Raw genomic sequence first — 14,588 nt, forward strand, 5'->3', positions numbered from 1 at the left:
CAGGGATAAAGTCAGAAAATAGCCATTTCCAAAATTAATAATTACATTATAGCAAAATAATGAGACTGGAAAGGAGAGCGTTCATCTTACCTGTAGTAGTGCCCAGTCTTCACTAATCAACCACTCAGGATTGTCCTGTCCAGCCTCAGCAGCTGGTTTGACAAGAGTTGGCAAGGGCTTTGCAAACTGCGTTTGCTGTTTCAACAGTATGTTCTTCTTCTGTTCTTTGCCCTCTCGTCGCATTTTCAACATCCCAGGAGTGGCTCGGTCAAAAAGTGATCGAGGAGGAATAACAGCCTCTCCATGGCGCTGCTTCTTCTTTCTACCTGCAGCTAGAAAAGTGATGCCATCTTCAGTGAGATAGTAAAACAGGTCATTTTGTTATGGCAAGCAACACATACAAATCAGTAGTGACTATCTGGCTGTGCATAAAACTAATGACTGTAGGTTAAACCAACAGCTACCTATTAAAAAGTATTGTTTAACTCAGTGATATTCAGACCTCAGTGGTGCAGGAGACAAATCGGTGATCAACACTACCCAAAAGAGCCATAATAGTGTGAATTCATTGTTTCATTTACTATGGTACTATATTATATTTATTGTCACAGCAAATAAGTAAATAACCTATTGCAAGTTGATAACTTAATTAACAACATAGTAAAAGCATTCTGACCAGTTAATAATTAAAATCACACAGCGTTTTAATATCATCTGATGCAAAAGCTGCAGGAGACACATTAAAGAGCCACTTGCGGCTTGCAAGCCTGAGTCTGAGTATCACTGGTTTAACTAAATCTAATATGCCCAGTGGTTTTTGTAATTGTTCACATTATAAATAATGTGATAAGTTTTAAACAGCTAAGCATATTGCAAATTAACTTTGGCCCAATTACTATATTAAAAGAACAGGTTTAGAAATGAGACATTATAATTGTTTACAGGATAAAGGAAGACAGACAAAGTAAAAAGGAATCTTAAAATAAACAATAAGTCCCAATGTACGAGTGGCAAGAGAGACTGTAACAGGCAAGTTATATAGTTCATGACTATCCTGTTTTGAAATTGATTCTGCAGCTATTAAACAGACAAAACTTTCAGACACTTCAAACCTGACCGTAAAAACTGCATGATCAGACCCTTTGATTTTTTTGGACACCGATTATGTGGCACAAGGTGTTGGAAGACACTATGTAAAATTTAATTTTGCCTTCAGCTCATAAGTCTCAGAACTTTTTTGAACCAAACATTTACCAGATGGATCCGTTTTGTGTCGCTTACGCTCCTTCCTGATGTACACTGGGGGCAACTTAGACTCTGGAATTGGGGTGGTATCATACATCAGACACATAACAGAATCGATATAGATGTCATTGTCATCCTGAGGTGGGGTAGGGGGAGTCCAAAGCTGCACAAAACACAGTATACATGTCATTATGATTTATTAACTAACTACAGATTTCTTCTCTTCAAACAGATTAAAGCCTAAATAACTTACTGGCATTATTTCTGTTTGTCCATCTGGGCCTTCGTAGACATATTCCTATAAAGCAAAGAGAGACAACAGTTCAAACGATGCCAGTGAACTGACTGCATAACACCAAAAATGAATAGCTATTAAGTGACACAACAATCTCTAAGTCATTACCTTGTTGTATGCATCCTCCCGAGTGTAGGTAAGTAGTTCCTCCTCCTCTTCTTCCCAAAGCATTTCTTCCTCCTTTTCTTTCAGTTCCTTCATGTGATAAAATTCCCATGCTTTTTTTGCAGCTTTCAATTCCACCTAAGTGACAACTCAGTCCATTTATAAAGCTCGATAGAGTACTACCCGATGGACTAAAATCTTGACAGGGACATTGTCAACTTGCATTTTGGGAAATGAGCATATTCTTTTGAAATTTCTAATTTTCAGGTAGAGCACTCTTCAAACATTATAACCTGCATTTTGTTAAACATTTCTTTAACGAAAATTTAATAAGTGGTTTTCTGCTCCCCAGTGATGTTTAAAAGGATCATTTGGGTTAGCCTGCGAATAAATAAGCTCAGATCTGGGGTTCATTACTTGGCTCCGTCAGACACCCCATGTGACCTTGAGCAAGATAGTTGGGCCCCAGTCCTGCAATTGATGCATGTGCTCAACGTTACTCAAATAAGCAATCCCTTTGCAGTCAATGGGAATATTCCTACATTTCATGTGATGCACATACATGAGTGTTTGCAGGACCATGGCCATGTGAATGTCCCTGCCTTAGTTTCCCATTTGTAAAATGAGAATAATACTTGCCTACCTCTAAGGGGTCTTGGGAAGAAAAATTCAATACTGTTTGTGAGGTGCTCAGATACTATGGTGCCAAGGCTCATAACAGTGCCTAGGATAAATCAAATATCTTTGGAGGAGTTTTCCACTCATACTGAAGATGTATTTCTGCTCGTATGTACTGCAGAAGTATACAAGAATGTGTATTCACTGATATCTTACCTCACTTATTCTTGGTTTATTCTCATCAGTGGAAACATGGAAGAGCTCCAAATAATTCAAAGCATACTTCTCAATTGGAGTAAGCTAAGGGAATACATTAGGAGAACACAGTTATTGTTGAGGATAACAAAGTTACAACGCAAACAGGGATTACCAAAGCTGTCATTTAAAATAAACCTCCTTTGTTTAAGGTATAATGCCCCATGAAAGTCAGTTGGAGTTTTGTCACTGATTTCAACAGGAGCAGAATCAGACTTTTAGAAAGCAAAGCTGCTCCAAGGTCAGAGTGCAGAAAGTTGCAAGTTTTTGAACTAAAATGTTTATGGAAAGTCATGGTACCTGATCCACAACAGCAACTAACTCCTGCAATTGCGAGGGCTCTTCATTGTACTTTGGCTCAGACAGTTCTGAAATTAAAGGTTCTATGCTTGATTCTGCTCCTGCTTCTTGTACATGTTTGTTTGGCTCTTCATCTTCTTGTTCAATGCTGTTGAGAGCCTTTAAAAAAATGTAGGTTTTAAAAGATACAATATACGGTTACAAAAATAGGCTTAAGAGGGTTGACACAAAGCCCACTGAAGTCTATGGAAAGATTTTCATGGACTTCAATCAGCTTTCGAGCAACCTGAAGACTGTAAATAAAGTCACAAATTAACACAAGTACATGCTTTCACAATAAAAGTGTTAAGCCCTGTCATAGTGGAACAGCCCTACCCACACCCAATATCAACTATTTTGAATGAAAACTATACAAATATACATCCTGTCTACTTTGCCATTAAATGTGCTCTCCCTACACCACACGCTATAATGGCATTAAAAAAATTAAATATTTCCAAAAATTACTTTCAACCATTAACAAATGAACAGGCTTTCTTATTCCTATAATTCAAGATACTAGTTGATTTCAAACGCAGAGGACAACAAGCAATTAATTTATTGTGTAGACCAATTGCTCTAGTACCTTGAAGAAATTGGTTAAATAAAAAGCCACACTATTGTAAAAAGGTACACGCGCAGAGGTAGAATTAAGAATTACTTTTGCAGAGGGCTATTAAAAGGAGTACTTTGGTATTTCTGCTCTTCGTGCATGTGTTCATCTCCCATTAGCGTTAATACACATCATGCACACAGGTCAGGTAAGGAAATCCCACTGTTTACATTCTGAATATGTTTTAAAAAAAACCAGACCATACACGACGCAAATTTTTTCAATAAATATTTACGTATGTATTCAGCAAAGAGACCAAACAGCTCCAATGGACTACTCAGCTATATATGTTTTATAAACTTTGCTAAAACAGAAGAAAATTTTATACAAAAAAGCTAAACAATGGAATTCAAAAGTGAGAATTCAAAAAGTTAAGGCAGACATTTCAGACTCAACTCATACTGTTGTACCTTCTCCTCTTGTCCTCTGATGCCCATTAACACAAATGTGTTATGCAATTACCTCTATAAAAGGTCTTGCAACCTTGGGTGAGATTGTTTCTGCTGGAGAGGGCTCCTGAGAAAGTACCACAAACTCCTCTGCTTTCACTCTAAAACCAGAATCCTCCATAGGAGAATGAACCTCAAACAGCTCCTGGATAGTTTGCTTGGTGGAAGGGCAGAGAGGAGAAAAAGTACATTCAGTTCTTCAAGATTATTCAATTTCTGATGTTACTCACAGTTAACTTGGGGGCAAATGGAGCTTATAAGTAGGATCTTAGTTAAGAGAGAAAAATGAACCTTTAACTTTTCTGACAGTATTTCTGGAAAGATGTTCCTTTCTCTTCAGTACATTTTTGCCAGAGGAGGGTAGAGAAGGATAAGTGTACTTTGTATACTAATTGTACTGTAAGGGAGTTCTGAAGGGCCCACAGTTCACATTTCCCATGCCTGCACTTTATATCCCCATTTTCAAAGCTATATATTGCCACTTCTATCCTTTCGAGTTCCACAGAATTAAATCAATGGGTAAAAGACCAGGCTGAAATCAAACCCAGCTCTTGAGCACAGTAGTATATTATCGGGCCACTAGGTGGCCCAAATGTATCTTTTAACAACAGTATATTAACTAGACATATATTAGAATTACTGATTGCTTAACTCAAATACCAATCTAAATACATTTCTACAACCCTCTGGCTTTATGATACATAAGTCATATCAATTATGAGAAATCTCTTTGGGGAAAAAAAATGAAAAAATATTAACATAAAAGTACCTGTGTTAAAAAGGCCATGGAATAGTCATTTCCCTGAGCAGCTACTTCTCGGATCAAATCCTTAGTGCCATTTTTCAGAAGCTTTTCTTCTACAGAATTACCACTTACAAGCCTAGAAAAAATGACAGAGAATTTGTTATACCATTCTCACAATGGTTTCCAGAAATCAAAGAACACCACCCTGAACAATAAAGCTGAACTTGTCTAGTGGAGGATAAAATGTGTATTCTTAAACAGTGTTAGCTAGCACATTTTAACTAACATATTTTCAAACTCTAGTGTAGTCAGGGCAAGTTGTATTTTACACATAAGCTGGTTGAGGTGAAGCCTCAACACCCCCTCCCAGCTAACACATGTTAAAAATACACTATAGTTGTAAAATATGCTAGTTAAAACATACTAGGCTAACACAATTTAAGGACACACCTTTTATCCTAGACAAGCCCTTGACATCATGTTTACTTTGTCTTAGATTTATCACAAAGGGTGGGCTATCATTAATAAAACTGCCATTATTTACAAATAAAAAACAGCAGCATTTGTGAAACATAATTTAATAATAAACATTAGAGAAAGAATCTATACTAGGAGTTTCTACCATTGAGCATTCTTACATTGTGATCATTATTTATGATTTTTTTCACCTCTCAATCCGATCTTACTGTAACATTTTCCATGAAGGGAACCCAAACACATCCATTATAAAACTCTCTATTAGTGATCAAATTAACATACCAAAGGATAGTAATTCATCTAGAAAAATCAAGAGTGATTTAGCAGATTGTTAACGTGAATTTTCCATACTACAGAAGACTTCAGTATAAATGTTTCACAAAATCTATTGTTTTTAAGACAGACTATATTGTTAATTAGAGAGAAAGGTATGTGAAGTAATATCTTTAACTGGACCAACCTCTGTTGGTGGAAGGGACAAACTTTTGAGCGTCACAGAAATGCTGGCACTTCATTTTAAGTGGTCTTCTACAGCATGTGTGAACCTCTTCTGTTTAACAATCTGTCCCTATATGTATTGAGCTCAGACACTCTGGTTACCTTCCCAAAACCTGAAGAAGAGCTCTGGGAAGCTCAAAAACTTCCACCTTCCACCAACAGAAGTTGGTCCAATAAAAGATATTACTTCACAGACCTTGTCTCTCATATATCCTGGGACCAACACAGCTACAAGACACCAAACAAATATATTAGTTATTATTGTGTCTGACTTCCTTAATTAGCTGAAAAATTAAGCTTTTTTCCATCTGAATTTTAAATCACATAGACGCAATGTTTCCTGTTTTAAGTTTTAATTTTAAATTAGAGCATGCTATAGAAAAGGCTACTCTGTCTAACAGTCACCTGTATATGTGGATGTCTTTGCATCTCCCAATTCTGTCACACCATTCCTGAGCCTTTGCATCCATCACTGGGTTTAAATCATTGTCATAGAATACAACAGTGTCTGCCTCCACAAGATTGACACCTGTGGAACGACTGTGAGAGGAAAGAATGGCACAGAAAATGCGCTTGTCTCTGTTGAAACTTTTCATCAGTTCCTAGATGGGGGGGAAAAATTGTAAGCAGAACCATAAACCAATACTGAAATAAGTTTACATTCACTCTGATGGAATGAAAAGTGAACAAAATCTAGATTTCTCATTCACTTTGAAATGACAAAGCAGGTTTCCTCTTCATGTATCATGCTCAAAATTAAAATTTAGAAGTATATCACAACTATATGTGTGCTAACAGACAAAGTGACCTTACCTGACGTTGTTCATGGTTAGCATATTCATCAATTCTGACAAATGTGAGAAAATGGAAGTTCAAGAACAGCTCCAGTATATCTAACATTAGAATCATCTGTGACAAAATCAGCACACGGCGACCCTCAGCTTTCAGTTTCTGAAGCAAGACAGCAAGAGCTTCCAACTTTCCTATGTTTTAGGGAGAAGAGATTATAAAGACTTTATACACAGGATTCAACTGCTGCCAGAGGAAGCAGATCTGTGTAATACAGGTTCTCCTTTACCTGAATCATACTGCACCAGTCGGAGGTCAGGGAACTGTAGTAAGTGTGGAGTTGTGATTTGGTGCAGCTGATGTAAATATGGAGTTGCCTTCTCCTTAAGATTGTGCTTGAAGATTTTCATCTTATGACTGTATGAAGGGGGAGGTTTTGCTATATACAAACATGGGGGAGCAGCAACTGCAGCTGGTAACACACAGCGAGTCCTGTAAAATGCAGCAGAACTATTTCAATAGGCAGGAGGCGAAGAAACTGCATTTTTAAGTGATCAATTCTAGCAGTCATCTTTCAGCGTCCCAGGGTAATCCCATTCTTACACCATTATATAGACAGCCTCACAATTCTTTGTAAAAAGAAAAGGAGTACTGGTGGCACCTTAGAGACTAACAAATTTATTTGAGTATAAGCTTTCATGAGCTAGAGCTCACTTCATCAGATGCATTCAGTGGAAAATACAGTGGGGAGATTTATATACATAGAAAACATGAAACAATGGGTGTTACCATACACACTGTAACCAGAGTGATCACTTAAGGTGAGCTATTATCAGCAGGAGAGCGGGGGCGGAAAAAACCTTTTGTAGTGATAATCAAGGTGGGCCATTTCCAGCAGTTAACAAGAACGTCTTAGGAACAGTGGGGGGTGGGGTGGGGGAATAAACATGGGGAAATAGTTTTAGTTTGTATAATGACCCATCCACTCCCAGTCTCTATTCAAGCCTACATTAATTTTATCCAGTTTGCAAATTAATTCCAATTCAGCAGTCTCTCGTTGGAGCCTGTTTTTGAAGTTTTTTTGTTGAAGAATTGCAACTTTTAGGTCTGTAATCGAGTGACCAAAGAGATTGAAGTGTTCTCCAACCGGTTTATTCCCCCCCACCGTTCCTCAGATATTCTGGTCAACTGCTGGAAATGGCCCACCTTGATTATCACTACAAAAGGTTCCCGCCCTCCCACCCCACCCTGCCCCGCCAGTAATAGCTCACCTTAAGTGATCACTCTCGTTACAGTGTATATGGTAACACCCATTGTTTCATGTTTTCTATGTATATAAATCTCCCCACTGTATTTTCCACCGAATGCATCCGATAAGTGAGCTGTAGCTCACGAAAGCTTATGCTCAAATAAATTTGTTAGTCTCTAAGGTGCCACAAGTACTCCTTTTCTTTTTGCGGATACAGACTAACACGGCTGCTACTCTGAAACAATTCTTTGTGTATCTTACTAAATATTATAGGTGTTTCAGAGTAAAATGTTTTAATTAGTTTTTGTAGACCAATCTGGATAACGGCTACAAAATAATATTCTGCAATAAAACAATAAAGGATTAAAGCCTTGAGCCTGCAGACTGAGAACTTTACTCCCATGAGTACTCAGACTGTTTGCAGGATCAGGGTCTATGAATCTAAATATTAATTTCTACTCAATATGTCATGAGTAGGGCCCTACCAAATTCAGGGTCCATTTTGGTCAATTTCACTGGCATAGGATTTTAAAAATAGTAAATTTCATAATTTCAGCTATTTAAATCTGAAATTTCATGGTGTTGCAATTATAGGGATCCTGACCCAAAAAGGAGTTGAGGGAGTGAGGGGGGTGTCGCAAGGTTATTGCAGGGAGTGCGGGAGTTGCGGTATTGCTACCCTTACTTCTGAACTGCTGCTGGTGGCGGCGCTGCCTTCAGAGCTGGGCACCTGGAGAGTGGCAGCTGCTGGGCAGGAGCCCAGCTCTGAAGGCAGCACCGCCGCCAGCAGCAGTGCAGAAGTCAGGGTGGCCTGGTCTGGTATTGCCACCCTTCCTTCTGCGCTGCTGCCTGCAGAGCTGGGCCCTCAGTCAGCAGCCACTGCTCTGAAGGCAGCAGTGCAGAAGTAAGGGTGGCAATACTGCGACCCCCCCCCCCAAAATAACCTTGCGACCCCCCTGCAACTCTCTTTTGGGTCAGAACCCTCAATTTGAGAAACGCTGGTCTCCTCTGTGAAATCTGTATCATATATGGTAAAAGCACACAAAAGGCCAGATTTCACGGTTCGTGACACATTTTTCATGGCCGTGAATTTGGTAGGGCCCTATTGATGAGCTAGCGGCAATTGAATGAATTTCCGTAAGAAAAAAAAACAAACATATTTATTCCATGCAAAGGAGATTGAAACTAGCATTTTTCCTGGCAGTGGCAATGGGTCAATTGCTCTCCAAAGAAGAGAGTGGACAGTCCATGCATAAATCAATCCTCCACTGTGCCAAAGAATGGCAGCTCAGACATTGGTAAGAAACAGCCCCAACTGTACCAACCCTACTGTAAGCAATTCAAAAGAAGTTTGAAATTCGCTCTCTAACACATTCCTTTGCACTGTGGGTTTTGAGGAAAACTGCACCCATTTTGCGCTACAGAGCCATCTGAAAGCTCATATGTTGAGAAATTCTTCTCATATCTTAATTGAAACACAGAAGACACTCAGACATATAGGAATATAGGAGACAGTGACAATTATAAACAAAAGATTCTACACTCAGCCATTAAGAAAAACATAATGGTTACTGTAATGCATGTCTGCTACTGCAATGCTAAATGGCCTAAAATGAACAAGCTATGAACAGGAAAAGGCAGTTTTACAGATGTTTGAAAAGAACTCTCTTAGTAGAAATCCATAATCATGAAATCCACAAATTACCTATTAACAACACCCTTTAGGGATTCCTGCCGCTGATCGGATGTCAGGATCAGGGCTTGCAGTGGATCACTTCGGCTTTCAGAGGCACTCAAAGAAAGGCAACAGTTCACAAAGCCAGCCCACCTCCATTTGTTCTCCCCAGTGGCACAGTGTTGCGGGACCTTTCTTTCGCCAATCAAAGAGCAAAGTCCCAACAAGTCTCTGCCGTACACTGGCACTCTGGAACAACGGCGCTCATTGCCAGAGAATATTCGGTCAAGGCGCTCCTTCAGAAGCCTGTTCTTTTCTTCAAATGAGTCCTTTGCCAAGAAACAGTGACAAAAAATGTGCTGCTTATAACGAGACTGACAAGAGCATGAGTTACTTTAGAGCGAAACTGCAAGCATTAAAACAGCAGAGTAGAGATAAAGGACGTTTTATATCATTCAGTTGCCCAAGTGGTACAGCTACTTGGGTCCAACTGCTAAAGGATTAAAATTCCACGTACAATTGGAAGAGCACAATTCAATTCATCTCCAATTAAAAGGCTCACTTCCAGCATGACTTTGAATTTCCTTGCTTTTGTTAATTTACATCTTCCTTATAGTTTCATAAAAAAATATTTTGTTAATTTATATGGAACACTCCAATAAATGTATAAACTTCCTAAGATACATCTGACTTTTCATCCTGTGGAAGGCTTCTCCAAACGTTGCATAAAAGTTTGCTGTCTCCCCATATTTTTATGGGTATCCTAAAAATTTCTCACCTTTACAACAACTTTTAAAAATTTCATCTATTTCTAAGCTTCCTCCATATTAAGAACATACACGGAATTTGATGGTTCTCATAATTGTTTCCACAACTGGAGGAAATTGTGTCTTTCTGTGCATTATTACATACTTATGCTCTATTTACTATGCAATATCCTGTATGCCAATACGCAAGCAATCCATTCACTGCTGTGGAGCTTTATTTACCGAAATACGTTTTCATTAATAATTCCTAGCCTGCTTTAAATTCAAAAGTCTAAACAAAATCTGAAATACTGAAAGAAATTGTTTTGCCTACCCTATAAATCAAAACTGCTATATATTCCAGCTGTATTTATTTAGTTTGTAAATTTTATTCCCATACTATTTGGAATTGATACAATATTAATTCTGAGAAGTTTTGTTTACGCTGCAAAATAACTACAAATACCTGTGATTGTCCACCATGGATAGGTGCAGGTTTTAATGTTGGCCCCATGTCACCTGATGTTAAGTTAGTAACTGCAGTTCTACCTGGAATACAAACTAAAGATAAACCAAGTGTTTATATTTATATCTATAATGTACAGAACCTCTCAGTCTTTACGGCAATATAATATTCTAACAATGTACCAATCTTGTCAGGATTCAAACAGCTGACAGATGTTCATACCAACTGCTTAAAAGACAAACAAAGCCCCAAAGGCAGAACAAAAGGACCACGGAACAGCCATTAAATACTAGCAAGCCAAGCTGAATTAGGACCCGTGACAGAGGTAAAAATTGCATAACCTGGTTATTCTCACTTCTGACAGAAATTAATCTGTTTATGCTTCTACTTCAGTATACATACTGCAAGAGCTTTGTCCATTTAAAGTTCTCTTTGGGGAAAAAAGGCTTTGCTTTTTGTCTATAGCTTTGCTCAATTAACTTGCTTTTCTCCTTTAGTGAGAAGGTCTCATTTGTCTACAGGACAGATCTGAAGGAAAAAAGTTGTTAAATTTACAAGATAATACAGAGGAGGAGGAGGAGAAATTGATTTACAGTCAGCTGGACTGGGCTTGTACTAAATAACCTTAATTTTTGTCCTCAGCTCTATTACTAGGACTTTGATTTATCTTCTCTTACTAGTGCATGTGATTATAAGTGTGGTATATCAAATTATTCTATCGTGATTAAAAAACCTAGTTTTGAGTCTCACCTTATAGGATTGTCAAGTATTCTCCACCATCTTATTTTTTTAAAGATGGTTTTGGTAAGTCTTTTCTGTATTTTTTCCCCTCTGTATTTATTTGTTCAGGGAAGAGCGACATGAAAGAGCCAGTATTACTGTTAGGATTTTATATTCAGGCAATTCTTTTTGTACATTTACCATCTAGTATCTGCAGCGTATTGCTTTTGCAGGATTTAAGCAGCAGAGAGATGTTTAAATGTGAAGGCGAACCTAAGGTCACAACAAGTACCTGTGCCATAATAACTTGGCTCTGTATGAAGCATGTTGTTACAAACATGTAAATATATTGCCAATATTCATGTAATTTCTTGTCTGTGTTCCTTCCCTTTCCCTACATATTTTGCACCACAAAAAATTATTGTCCTGTAAAGGAACACTAAATGCGTTCAAAAGTTGTGAGGGTGTTTTTTCATCTTTCTGAAATTTGACTAAGCAGGTGTACAATTAACATTTCTGAGCAATGCCATTGCCTGGGTTTTGCTTTGCTTATGCAAAGACCTGGTGCTTTCATGATCTGGTGTGTATGCCATTTGCAACATTATTGTATTAGTCTGACAATTCGATAATTATCCAATTTTTAAAAAAACAAAAAAGAGTGTCCTGCCAGATAAAATGATGCTGTCATAATCTTAGGGATCTCATAGTAATTTAGATCTTCTTTCCAAAAATATATCAATTCAATATTCATACAATGAAACACAACATTTATATAATTAAAAATGCACCTAATACATCTTTTTGTACAACATCTTTGCCTTATCTTGCAGCAGGTGTATGAATGCAGTTGCTTCCAAGTTCTTTCCCAGAACAGCTAAACCAGCTACTAGAATATTACACAATAGTAACGTAAATAAAACTACACATGTCAAGGATAGCATTCACCTAGTGGCAACACAGTATTGTTCTTGATTTCTAGGGAAGATGTATAATTTCTTAGCACACACACTGCTCACCAATACTGAATGCTCTCAGTAGAAAGTTAGTACAAACTCCCTGCTACTCAATATGACACTGCATTTCGGGGCTGAATTGATACACTAATGAACAATTAGACTCAATTAGCACAATCTGTGGCAAATATATTATACAGTTAAGAGGAATAATCAACTGGAAGAAGCAAAGAGAGGACATCTTCATGTTTCCACATTTTTACATTAAGCAAACAAGCAACTCTGAGCTTCCAGCATACATGCAAGTTTGCAATATACAGACACAAACAAACTAAGCAATTATGGCTTCCCATCATCTGCAATAATGGCATTCATTCAGCATTTAAAGCAAAGTCTTGAAAGTCAAAATAGCTACTTCCAAAATATTTTTTACTGTGCTTAAAAGATGAATCACAGAAGTCATTCTTTAGTTTTCCTTTATAATATACAAAAGTAGCCTCAGTAATTTCAGGGAGACTCTTCTCTCATCTTAAACAAATAGAATGTTTAGGCTTTTTACTTTAGAAATATACGGTCCTGAGAATTACCTGTTTTTCTTGGAGAACTTTAGCAATATTAGTGGTACTGAAACTGCACTGAAATGTGGTATCACGGCTGAAGGATGAAACATTAAGCTATACCACCTTCCAACCTAAGACTGTTTTGGTTTAAAGATTTGTGTTCATTTCCAGTTTAGGTAACTCAATCCCTGCCACTTAAACAGAACAAAATAGCTCCAACAGTTAGCAAGTGCATGTTTCTGAATTAATAATGGCAATTACCTGGTACCAATTAATAAGCAACTTGAAATACATAAAAAGCAATTTTGCTAGGTAGATGTCAAACTGGAGACATAACTTCACGACAGAGCACCTACCTTGCTGCGTTACTGCTGTAGAAGCTGGCACACCTGCTTGGTGCTGGTTTCCCAAAGCATTAAGAGCATTCTGAACAGTTCCAGCTTGAGAGACTGTCTGCATGACAACTGGGCCCTGAGGCCGCAAGTACTGCTGGCCTGGAGCTGAAACAATTTGAAGAACGCTTCCTGCAATTGTGAGTTAAATGAAAAAAATGTCAGCGCAAAAGAGAGAAGAACCAAACGTCTTCTCCGGCAGGGTGTATTACCGCAACAGGTAAGGCATACCCTGCTGGGAATATCTCATTCAAAGTGAATGAATGTAAAGATACTGTTCATCTAATGCAAGAATTATTAATCTGAAACTAATTGAAGGAAGTTCTTAAAATTACATCATTTCCTTACATGCCAGAAGGAAAAGGCAGCAAGGTATTCGGAATCTATGTAGGTATTTGTTTTTAAAATTACTCCCAATTATGTAATTTCTTTCCCCAAATATACAATATTTTAATTTTAATTTTGCTGTACATCTAATTTACTTACCGGATTCAAAATTTAAGATTTATCTGCTGTGAGGACAACCATTTTCTCAAAGTTACATATAGAAATATCCCCACTTAGGAAAGGAACCTCATAGGTTAAATCATTTTAAAACTAGGAAAAGCCCATCACCTTCCCTCCCCAATTACATCTATTTCATGGGCCTAATTAAAGCCTCTTCTTTTGCAGCTAAGCGAATTTCCCCAGAATCTGGGAGTTTACAAACCACAGAACCTCCATAACCAGAGCCAAGAGGGGCTGTTTCAGAGCAAGAATATCGTATGCCATGTACTCTGCCCATGGCAGTGGCTGGGTTAAAACAGACACACATTAGTTTATTATGGAGAGGTGCAGAAACAAGGTTGAAGATTACTTTAATTTTGCTCCACATGACTGTGTATTTAATTTTTAATTAAAGCATTACTTTACTCTATTTGCACGATATACATATAAGAATATATTCACGAATGAAATATTCAAATAAAATTTATAAAAATGCTGTAACCACATTTCCTCCAACAGGTGTATATTTTTTCTAGAGAGATCTACCTTGCTGCCCCTCACAGCACACACAGAGGAAAGACACAACAAATGGTATTATCAATGGAAAAAAATACCTCCTTTTTTAATATGCTTAAAGTACGGCAATGAGAAAAGCCTTCCCCGTTCCAATGATCTAGTGTATCAGCATTAGAAAACCCACTGATTGAAGCTGGACAGAAGAGTACCTTGCAGCTGCAGAGGCTGCCCTGCCGTCAGCTGGCGGAGTTGGCTGTGTGATAAAGTAAATTTATTCCCTTGAAACTGCAGTGTTACAGGTGTCTCTGGCTGTGCGATTCTGCCTTGTGCTGATGCTATGGAGGCCAGGTGGGCAATTTTTACTACCTCACCACCTGTTAAGGAGGGAAACATACAT

At 37.9% G+C, this 14,588-nt stretch overlaps 1 protein-coding gene across 10 annotated transcripts in view; it reads right to left on the reverse strand.

Annotated features, from left to right (window-relative positions):
• EP400 (E1A binding protein p400) overlaps positions 1–14,588 on the reverse strand; it is a 64,063-nt gene that overhangs the window by 18,571 nt on the left and 30,904 nt on the right. For 8 of the 10 annotated variants that reach the window (XM_074972985.1, XM_074972987.1, XM_074972992.1 and 5 more), the window contains 15 exons: positions 14,401–14,565; positions 13,154–13,321; positions 10,565–10,659; positions 9,383–9,681; positions 6,718–6,920; positions 6,453–6,622; positions 6,045–6,241; positions 4,689–4,800; positions 3,933–4,076; positions 2,819–2,977; positions 2,480–2,563; positions 1,649–1,783; positions 1,499–1,543; positions 1,255–1,408; positions 91–332 (listed from right to left, as the gene is read on the reverse strand). In XM_074972985.1, the coding sequence (XP_074829086.1) occupies positions 91–332; positions 1,255–1,408; positions 1,499–1,543; positions 1,649–1,783; positions 2,480–2,563; positions 2,819–2,977; positions 3,933–4,076; positions 4,689–4,800; positions 6,045–6,241; positions 6,453–6,622; positions 6,718–6,920; positions 9,383–9,681; positions 10,565–10,659; positions 13,154–13,321; positions 14,401–14,565 (2,372 nt within the window). Of the gene's footprint in view, positions 1–90; positions 333–1,254; positions 1,409–1,498; positions 1,544–1,648; positions 1,784–2,479; positions 2,564–2,818; positions 2,978–3,932; positions 4,077–4,688; positions 4,801–6,044; positions 6,242–6,452; positions 6,623–6,717; positions 6,921–9,382; positions 9,682–10,564; positions 10,660–13,149; positions 13,322–14,400; positions 14,566–14,588 lie in introns of all 10 variants that reach the window. The other 2 variants (XM_074972986.1, XM_074972984.1) reach the window with 2 other exon arrangements.

Source organism: Natator depressus, chromosome 15 (genome assembly GCF_965152275.1).
Source record: "Natator depressus isolate rNatDep1 chromosome 15, rNatDep2.hap1, whole genome shotgun sequence".
Classification (NCBI taxonomy): Eukaryota; Metazoa; Chordata; order Testudines; family Cheloniidae; genus Natator; species Natator depressus.